Source organism: Prenolepis imparis, unplaced genomic scaffold, assembly GCF_030444845.1.
Source record: "Prenolepis imparis isolate NDT839.2.m4 unplaced genomic scaffold, iyPreImpa1.0 SCAF_8, whole genome shotgun sequence".
In the NCBI taxonomy this organism is placed as follows: domain Eukaryota; kingdom Metazoa; phylum Arthropoda; class Insecta; order Hymenoptera; family Formicidae; genus Prenolepis; species Prenolepis imparis.
Genome location: NW_028141166.1, coordinates 17,011,114 through 17,021,759, shown reverse-complemented (window position 1 = coordinate 17,021,759; position 10,646 = coordinate 17,011,114). Strand labels below are relative to the sequence as shown.

The following is a 10,646-nucleotide window of genomic DNA, read 5'->3' as shown; positions in this document are numbered from 1 at the left end:
CTAACACGAAATAAAAGAAAAATTTACCCTCAGAACTCCAAGAGCTATAAGAAAGATGATAGGAAAAACCGGACAGTCAAGGTTGAACCCTTTGCGGATGCATTCTCTCTAGAAGCGGTCGCTTCTATCTTGTAACCAAATGTGATTACTTAACGCGATCGATCGGTTAAGAAAGAATTTAACCTTGAAGCAGTCTTTAACTCTTAAAAAGAATCAGCTGCAGTATTCTTCTAATCGTGAATTGTTTTGACAAATGTTCGAGATACGCGAGTCTGTTCATTTTTTTTTTTTTTTTTTAACTTAGCTGTTACACATAATTTGTTTCGTAAACATTATACTATTAATATACTTGAAGCTGTGAGATTAAAATTACCCGAGGGGAGTCATTCTTTTTTTCTGCTCCCAAAAGTGATCGTTTTATTAGCGTGGAATGGCCCGCGTAGGAATGTCGACGCGGCGCCGAATAAAATTAAGAAACGCTTTTTTGCGCTTTCTGCATACCTCTGTCGCGGCGGCGAATTCGTAAGAGATGACTATATAAAAATAACGTATAAAAAAACGTATTTAATAAGTTTATTTACGGTATTAATGGAATCTTCATCTTACCTCATCCATTTCACTCTATGTCGTGTGAGAGAACCGTAAACTTTCTTCGATTCCGCGTGTGTATCGCGCGCAGGAATTTCAATGCGGCGCCGAATAAAATTAAGAAACGCTTTTTTTTTAGTGTTTTTTACGTTCTTTAGTCGCTTCAGGAATTTCCTGTAATAACGTAAATACTAGCGTAAAATAACGTACTTTTTCTGATGACTAAGAGGAATTTGTAGACAAAATTTATTTAAATCCGAAAACAATTTATAGCTAGGTATCTTTAAATAAATGTTTTTTTATATATCTTTTAAAAATGGAATTATTCTGCAGTATACCTACTGAAATATTTTGTAGTACTTAATCTCATTTTTGGAACTATTCAATGAAATGTCTATTAAGATGTTGTTTAAAACTTTTTTCTCAAATACCTTAAGATACACTTCTCATTAAGTAATTATTTATGTATTAAATAATAATAATCATATATAGAGGATATTGCATCACAGGATATAGTGTGCAGTTTGCGCACTATCGGAATAAAATGTGTATATAAAGTATAATGAAAAGATAAGAGAGATTAACTTTAGATTGAACTTTGTATCGAGCTTTCAACGTTATCCAAAAAAGTTATATCTGCGAATTTAATTAAAATAATTATTTAATAATTTATAGAGCATTGTTGGACCTGTCTCTTGTCTATCTAGTTACATATTGTCATTTCATATTGTGATGAAAAAAAAGCTTTCATCGACTCTGCACGTGTCTGCGCGCAGGAATTTCGGCACGGCGCCGAATAAAATTAAGGAATATCTTTTTTTTTGCATACTTGTGTCGCGTCAGCGTGATTTCCTAGAGCGCGTAAATACTTTCCGGATCCCGTGGACTCTGCTCCTTGTACTGACGTATGCACGAAATCCGGATATATATGAAATAAAGTGGGGGCACTCGGAGGCGCGTGGTCGCCACTGAGATGCTCATGTCAACATAAAACGAAGCGGCAAACGAGACCGGAGCTCAGTGTGTACCAGACGGTCGATCGCTACACGATTCTGTGCTAAAGCTTGTTGTTGATTGTTTGGCAACAATTGTGACAGCGACAATTGCGCGTGATTTTTCACACCTCTCAGCGTGAAGCGAGTGTCGCGAGTACGTGAAAAACGAAGAGGAAGAGTAAGCAAGCGCGACGACGACGACGACGACGATGATCAGCAGGACTCTTATCGTGAAGGTCACCACCTGCGTTTTGCTAGGCTGTTGCGTGACGATGCGAGTTACGGGCTCGGCGATACCGATGTGGGAATTTCTCTCGAGAGATGAGAAAGTGAGTACTAAGAAGAATCATTGATTATTCCAAAATATAGCAGATAGTTTGATGCGAAGGATTTATCGATTTTTTATTAAATTTTTTATCAAATAAAATGTTAGTCATTGTCTAAAGAAAAATTTGAGCAACTCCTTTCGAGATGAAGAAGTCGTATCGAAACTAGCAAATGTTCCAATTGGAAAAATTTACTCCAAAATTTAATTTTATTTTTTATTTTTACCGTGCACGGTAAATTATTTGCATCATTTTAATATAATGCATGTAATAAGTAAAAGGATATGACAATGACATGAAGTACTTTAGATTTATCGGCTCTTTCAATCACAGAGTTTATCAATGTAAAAAAATGCATATAGACATGCATAAAAACGCGGATGATATGAGAAAAGATACATTTATATTTAATGAATAAAGTTTCTGCACGTCCTATCTTCTTTGAACCAATTTTAAAAAAGATTTTTTTTACTGCAAAATGTTTTCATAACAACACAATCTTTATTTATATTGAGATATTGAATAAAAAACACTTTGTAACAATATTTTTCGCGTTTATGAAAGATTATTTCAAAAAGATATACGAATATTTTGTTTTATTCACTGCAGCTTCACATGCATATCTAATTTTTATTTCCTCTGATATATTTCTGCCGCTAAATCTCTTTCATTAATCTCGCACAAAACCGCGAATGAGAGATGTTGCAAGTATCTCTTCGTGGTATCAGCGTTGTTTGGTGGACTTTCACCGAACAATCGAGTGCGTTCAATGCGAGTGCGTTGAATCCGAACCACACCACGTGCCGGGCGTATTCGATGTTACCGCGATCTCATTCGTATTGCAAATTTCTCTTAACGATATATCCACAATTCAAATGAGTCGATGAACTAGAACGTGAGCAATGGAAAATATATAACATATATACAAATATTTTTTTTAATCTCATTTCATAAATTTATTCATAATTTTCGCATAAATTTTCGATGAACATCTTCGAATTTTGAGTACTCAATGTAAAAATTCTTTCAATAATTTATAGAAAAATAATTATCTCTCTTCCTTTATCGCTTATTTAATTCGCTCGCACTTGAATTAATTGAAACTAGCTCATTTTCTTAATCCATTCTAATGCGAATGCGATATATATATTAGCTCTCGATTATTTGCTATGATAAATTGTCGATAATCTTAAAACATGGCACAACTATTTAATATCTAGCGGCTATATCAGGATTGATTTAACTTTCTCCGAGTATACTTTTTACAAGTTATCTCTCTGTATTATAAATTCCAAATAAAAAAGCTTTTAAATGGCAAAATTTAAATTTTTCGCGGCTGACATTTTATTTTAAATACGATCTAATGTTTGAAACGTTAAATATCAAAATTAAATATTACGATATCCTCTATAAGATTAAAATAAAAAATTTTACGTTTTTCTATTTTTTTTTATTTTTATTTTTTTTTTATTTTTATTTTTTTATTTTTTTTTTACAGTAATGATGATATCAGTTTTTTAAAAGAAGAGATTGAGAATCCTCTTTCTCAATTCTCAAAGAATGTCTTTTGGTAGCATAGCTATTTTAATCGAAAATTATTTTGAAATCATATAATTATATTTTTTCTTTTTCAATTTTATTTGATAAATATGCTCCAATCTAACACTTTAAGTCTTCCGATAATGAACATTCTCGCATAAATGATACGTTTGATGTTGAGGAGCTGTAATAAACATCAGGATTTTATATTAATTTCAAGCTGCTCAATGTTATCAATTAATAGTCATTCTTGCGAGATTTTACATTTGAATCGCACCCTTTATCTCAAAACTCTTATATTTCCCGTGGAATATTTTCAATGCCCGTGAAGTATTATACGGTGATGAAATATTATAAAAATTTGAAAATTATCGTGATTACAACGATCAGCTACCGCGAAGATAATTACGGCGATTGTTAATTGTCGCCATGACACGATAATCGCGCGGATTCTCGAAAGCCAACGAACGTACAAGAAATCATAAAATCTGCTTTCAACGTGTATCGGAATATTAATTAATATTTCTTTTCGATATTCATTGAGCTATGAAATTTCAAGGATTCTTGAAAATAAAATTCCTTAATTACACATAAATATTTAATTATAGCATATTGCTTAATTATATTAATGAGAAGTATATGTGGATTTTTTAGCTTCTTTAAATATATTTTTATTTGATGATATTGATTGCAAATCAATGTATGTTAGAGCTAAAAATAGAGTGCAATGTATACAGAACCTTGGTGAACGCTGACTTACGTTTGACTTGCTGCAAGTTATTGAAAGTGCTTCGTACTTTTAGCCAAGGCTGTAGACACGGCATTTCGCGGCTGCATGCACTGGATTAAATGTGTGTATGTAATACTCTTAGAGCAAGTAAAAGTGATCGCAAACGCTGAGTAAGTGTCGATTTGAAGTTCAAGAGCACTGCAGCGTATATCTGATTGTGAGACTAGTTTCTCCATAGAGCTCAAACTAATGTACAAATTAAATATCCATTTCGATTGATTAATAAGTAAAAAGATATCGTATTAGAGATAATTTGACATAATTTTTTCCAACTTTAAATAATTGCGTACGCTCGTAAAAAATACACATTTAACATTTAAATAGTGTTTAATATTATAACATTTATCTATGAGACAAATAGATAAATTTTGAACAATTCTCTCTCTAAAATTTATTGTAATTCAAATATATATTGCATTTTTTCTATAATTAAGGGGAAATATATTTTCCAAACGAAAGCAAGATACAAAGATCGCTTCGAAATGTAAAAGTATATCTTTCTAGCGTAACTACAACATACAGTCATATCATTGTCTTTCCGCGCTAATTCCTTTATAGCCGAGAGTCTCGCTAAAAAAATCTCCGCTTTCTCCAAATTTCCGGAATCGCAGCGGAAACGGGATAATAATCCATCATTGATATAAGGACATCAATCAATAGTAGTAATCGTATTGAAAAATCATGAGATGAAAGAATCATTATTATTATTATTATTCGTTTCCAATTTTAATTGACTTAGGTATTTAATAATTTTTTTATATAAACAAAACACAGCACACACACACATTCCGGGTTACCTTCTAAACATTTCTTAAAATTAAAAAAAATTGTCATAAATTCTTTTGGATTCGTTTAACTTCAATCTTAAATATATATGTCAAAAGTAATATCAAATGGATTGATTTATTCAATTTGTCAAGATAAATAATGTGCCAGAAAGGGTCGAATGACGAGAAACAAAAGTAGATAAAAGAGAATATCACGGGATATCGTCGATTACACACAAGTATCATTAGAAATTCTAAGATCGGATATTCGCGTCATCGGAGCAGCGAGCCGCAAAAGGTGTCCGTCTATGTGGACATCGTTCTCGTTATCCTCATCGTCGACGCGAGATCGGTTGCCATGTTTCACGCGACCGACGAAAAAGACGGTATCACGCAATCCAATACGTGATGAACGGGACGTCGCATTGCGCATACATATATATCTCTTCGCTTTTAACTGTCAGTTCCATCACTGATGTTATATATTGCAGAGTTTCACCGGACGCGATTGGAATGCGGTCCTATCGCGATATATTCCGCATAAATCAACTTTATATCTCTCTGAAGATTTGACATAAAAGAGCATATTGATAAATGTTATTTTGAAAATTAATTATTCGTTGTCTTAGCTTTATATAGATTCTTTATTTCTTTATTCTCCACTCGCGAATGAGAATTAACGTATTTATATTTTGCAGATGCACGCAAGATCAATGATTATTACAACTTTTAAATAAATCTTCTCTCTCTCTCTCGTTTCAGATGAGCCATTTGTATGGATTATTCAGCAAACAAGTAACACAATTCTGTGCCGATTCGTCGAGGCCGGACTGCAATAAGAATCTGCTTGTATCCGGTATAAGGAGCCTCGCCAGCATGAACGACAACGTTCTCGATCAGCTGGACCCCTATCAGCGCGGCGCCCAGGAAATGAGTAAGAAATCGTCCCTATAGCCAAAAGCATATTGCGGAAGAAATTTCGCCTTTATCTTCTGATCGAGACATACATATAAACCACGAATTTTGGCCTTGACACTCCGTATGGCCTCGTACTCAAGCCACTTTGTAACGTCTTGTTTACAGTTTGGCGTGCCATGGTAGGAAACAATAGATTTACATCGAGAATCGGCCACGAAAATGACGAATCTTACTTCACGACTGGAGCCGATTTACTAGGTGAGTGCATTAGAAATGATTGAAAAAAAAGTTGTTTAAGAATCATGAGCCTTTTGTTGTCAATAATGGTCATTGGAAAAGAGCTCAGGCATTAGGTATAACAATCTGAGAAATATCAGGCGAAAGAAATGCGCAGGAATAAGTTATCCTGGTTTATCCGAAGAAGAAAAATGATTTATATGTTCGTTTCTCTATTTTGAAAATCTCTCCTCAATCACAGCTTCGTGAACGGAAATACATTCTGCCTGGAGAAAGTTTCAGTTGTAACTTCGATCCCGCTCGCTCTTATAGAAATTCTTTTTTCTTCCTTAGATTGCACCCTGTTGATTGCTTTTAATGCTTAAAACCGCGTACGTTTTCTCCATTCTTTTGAAAAAGAGCATCGCTTAATGTATCGATCTAAATTGAAATTTAATTTCGATTCGAGAATTTTAAACTTGTGACATTATTATAGAATTTTATCGTGCTCCTCGTACCATAAACTTGTTGAATGTGCTGAATCACGAGTGAATAGAAATGAAGGCAACACGAAAGGTCGCATAGTCTGATGCAAAACTTTATCGCGAGATACTTTCCTCTTTCAATTCTCTTCTATTAAAGTTATATAATATATATAAAATTGTAATAACAAATAAAATTATAATATTATTGCTCGTTCAGATTTTCTTTGGTACCAATAATAAAAACAAATCATTCTTTTAAGAGAGTGATTCTCTGATTTTAAAGATAATTAAAAGATTTTTAAAATTATTAAATATTTGTATCTTTTTATTTATAAATTGCTTCGTGATTAATAGTAACATTCTGCAATATTAAATATTTTATAAATATGTGGATAATTTGTATAGATTTAGCTTGTGTGGATACAAAATATTTCGAGATATATTTTTTTTATAATCAATCGAGTGATCGTGAGTTTTCGACAATGAGTAATAGTTTTAATTTTCATGTAAGTAACAATCTTAATCTTCACACATCTAAGACATTCAGACGGAGATAGACAGTGGACAGGTCGCGAAAGGAGGTCACTTTTCTCGAAGATGAGGGTCCCTACACGGGGGCGTATTACGGTGGCTTTCACATTTTCTCTGTGTGTCCAATATTTAACATGCGTATACGCTAATGATGCATTAACACGCGATGAAAGCCGCGTGATTTCAGGTGTTTATCGATCAATTACCGAACCATTCGCGTATATATGAGAAATCTGATGAGAAAGAAAAAAAAGAGAATGTATAAGAGAAATACTTTTCTCGCGCGTGCTCGATGGAAAGAGAAACGACAGCAATCTTCTCTCTATTATGAAGGATTAATTTTATTTGAAGTCAATAATTATTATGCTATATATTTATTGAGAAATTCATAATATTAGATATTTACACAGCTTTTTTCAGCTCGACAGAATATAGATCCGCAAATATGTACGCGTTCTCGCGAAAGCAAATTTCTGCACGTCTATCTTACAAAGTCCTTGTGATTCTACAAATCGATGACATTCGGCCAGTTGTCGGAAGCGAAAAGAACACGGGCTGACGTGCAGATATTGGATACCGAATTACCATAATACGGAGGTCATGTTTAGGAAACGTGCGCGGAACGACAACGCGGCCGTTGATCCAGAATAATCATCGCCCGGGAAGGAGAGTCCACTCCATTCTTGTTCCTCTCCTTTTACGGATGTCTATCCCTTTTAAAACGCAGTATCGCTTTTTCAATACGTCCATCATCTATCTTCTCGAATGGCATGAAAGCGCACGATTCAAAGCGGAAATAAAGTTTAGAGAAATCTGTTAGGACTCGACACGGAGATTGCACTAAGAATTTAGAGTTGGTTGCAATATAAGGAACGATTATATAATATTATTATAAAATATGTAATATATATATTATATAAATTATAGCTTTGTAAAATAATCATACAAAAATTTGTTGAGAACTTTATATAATTGACGCTATACTCTAATGGTATAATTCGACTTCTAAAATCGTTTCGCGACTGAAATCTATGGTGCACATGATGTATCATTTCGAATACGGATTTCGCATAGCTAGGTGCATATTTCCTGATATTCGTTATGTAAATGGGCCTGTTGCTTAATTTTCGATTAACTAAATCAACGTTAGTTTCGTGGTCACGCTGGCGCGTTTGCTAACGAGAATTCATTTCTCTGTTTGATTGTTTCAGCGAGTAGCGGTAGCGAGACAAACGGCCTCGCCGAGGAGACTGCTGCGAGTGGCGATTACGTTTTATCATCGGAACCGAATGGGCCTTATCTGGCGGGCCCGATGGTGATACGTGTCTATCCGGACGGCCGACCGGTTCCGGAGGATCAGAAACGTCCGTTACCGAGGGACGAGGACATCGATGAGCTCAGATACTCTCGTTTGCCATCAATAGAAGAGATCGAGGCTAAGAGCGGTAGCAAGTTCTACGGGAAAGGTGCGAACGAGCCGGCACCGGCCAAAAGGAGAATGTCCTTCGTAACCGACAAGGACTATCGACGATCGGAACCGCTGCGTCTTCACGGCAATCCGCTGACCTACGAAAGAATGGTGCTTCGACGCGCGATTAATGAACGTGGAGTGCGTTACTATTGAAGAGAAAGAGAGAGAGGGAGAAGAGAGATCTTTCGTATTTTTTCTACTTGCTAAGAGACCTTCCGTGAAGCGGTTTCGCTACATCGCCTCGTGAAGGAATGGAAGATTATTGATAAAAAAATTTCCGCTTAAGATCCTGCGGAGAAATATCGCCGAGATAGATGACGTGTTCATGCTGCGATAATATAATGAAAAACATGCGAGAAAAGCTGAAGATATCTAGCGATACATCAATCATGGTAAAACTACGTCGCAGTAGATTTTGATTTAAAATAACTAATTGTATAATTAATTATTACAAATTTATTGCCAGCGCGCATTCTAATTTATCTGATATCGTCGTTGCGATAAGTGTAAAATATTATATTCTATTTTTTTTTAACTGATATAAATTTAGGACATAGTGGGGAATGTGATTTTAAAAACTTCGTCTGAGATAAAAATTCATGATTTATATAAATCGCATATGTATCGATTTATATAAATAAGAGGAATTCACGGTTTTTGAACCGCCTAAATTTGCTTGACGATTGGTCGGTGTAATTAAATTCTTATCTCGATAACATGCTCGAATAATCGCCGACCATGAAATATCATTTAGTTTTCACTTATTTAATTTTATTCATTTATTATTTATTTAATACTCAATATTTGTCATGGCATATGCAGAATATTGCGGCACAAACACCGATGAAATTTCAATCAATTGGACTATGAATAATTCTAAATTTTAGATTTCGTTCAATCTGTTAACACAAAAAATATCTTACATATTATTTAAATTTATTTTACGATACAAAATTCGACGAAATATCGGTTAATTAAAATGACATTTTCTTATATTTTTATTCCACAAATTTAAATCATATATTTTTTTTATATATTCGCGTCATCGCGTCACATAAGGGAACCAGTGTACCTCGCTGAAAAAATTACATGTTACACATGTATTATCATCTTAATCATCCTTGAATATTATACAAATTATTTACGTTTTAACGTGTAATAATATATTTGCTAGGACCTATTACTTTTGAAAATATCCATAGCCAGTTACACATATGTACATATAATTTCTATATTACAATAATTGCAATACTCATAGATTATATCTGTTGGACACACAAATCGTTGTTTGCATAAGCAAGTAACAATTTAAAAAATATATATATAATTACATATAATTAAAAAAAAAATCTACTTAACGATTTACGCGACTATTATTATAATTGTTTATTATATTTATACATTACACATGCACGCTTATTTGTAAATACTTGACGCCTTTATCATTAATTTTAAATATACGGATCAATAAGATAGAACTTAAAGTGTGATAAAATATAGAATGTAATATATATTCGAAAAAAAATTAACAATAAGACAATGTGATAAATTAAGACTAACGTGATACCTAACATATATGTATATAAATACATACATATACATACATAGGTACATATATATAAACGTATACGAAGCACTCTATTACATTATAAGAAACTTGAGACTTGACATATGATTGAAAATCTTTATTTCGTAACTGCTCGGAATTGACAGAATTTCATTGCAGATAATGATTGTATAATCATTCTGTGTTTTTATATTTTATCATAAAATGATTACTTCTTGCCCTTACATGTTATGAATTGTTTATTTAAATTATCATTATCTTATCCAAAAGTTAAAATATTTATTATTTTAATTTTCATTTCTTTATCTTGTCATAAATGAATGAGATACTAATGTCTATTTTCTTAATTTTGTTATATTTTTATTTTATCATCAATTCACATTACAAAATATACATTAGTATACTTTGTTAATAAATGTCGTTTTACATAGAAATGTACGAATAAGATATATA

General features: G+C 33.1%; 1 protein-coding gene across 1 annotated transcript; it reads left to right on the top strand.

The window, feature by feature from the left end:
* The first annotated feature begins 964 nt into the window (after nucleotides 1-964).
* Reg-5 (Rhythmically expressed gene 5) lies at nucleotides 965-10,399 on the top strand. The gene is made up of 4 exons (XM_083043829.1): nucleotides 965-1,912; nucleotides 5,768-5,939; nucleotides 6,089-6,181; nucleotides 8,367-10,399. Exons 1-4 carry the CDS (start codon nucleotides 1,793-1,795, stop codon nucleotides 8,777-8,779), a joined length of 798 nt encoding a protein of 265 aa, XP_082899955.1. The 5' UTR covers nucleotides 965-1,792; the 3' UTR covers nucleotides 8,780-10,399.
* Nucleotides 10,400-10,646: the final 247 nt, after the last annotated feature.

Coding starts and splice junctions, on each gene's coding strand:
- Reg-5 (XM_083043829.1), top strand. CDS start 1,793: ATGATCAGCAGGACTCTTATCGTGAAGGTCACCACCTGCGTTTTGCTA. Junction 1,913..5,767: donor TTCTCTCGAGAGATGAGAAA/GTGAGTACTAAG, acceptor CTCTCGTTTCAG/ATGAGCCATTTGTATGGATT. Junction 6,182..8,366: donor GACTGGAGCCGATTTACTAG/GTGAGTGCATTA, acceptor TGATTGTTTCAG/CGAGTAGCGGTAGCGAGACA.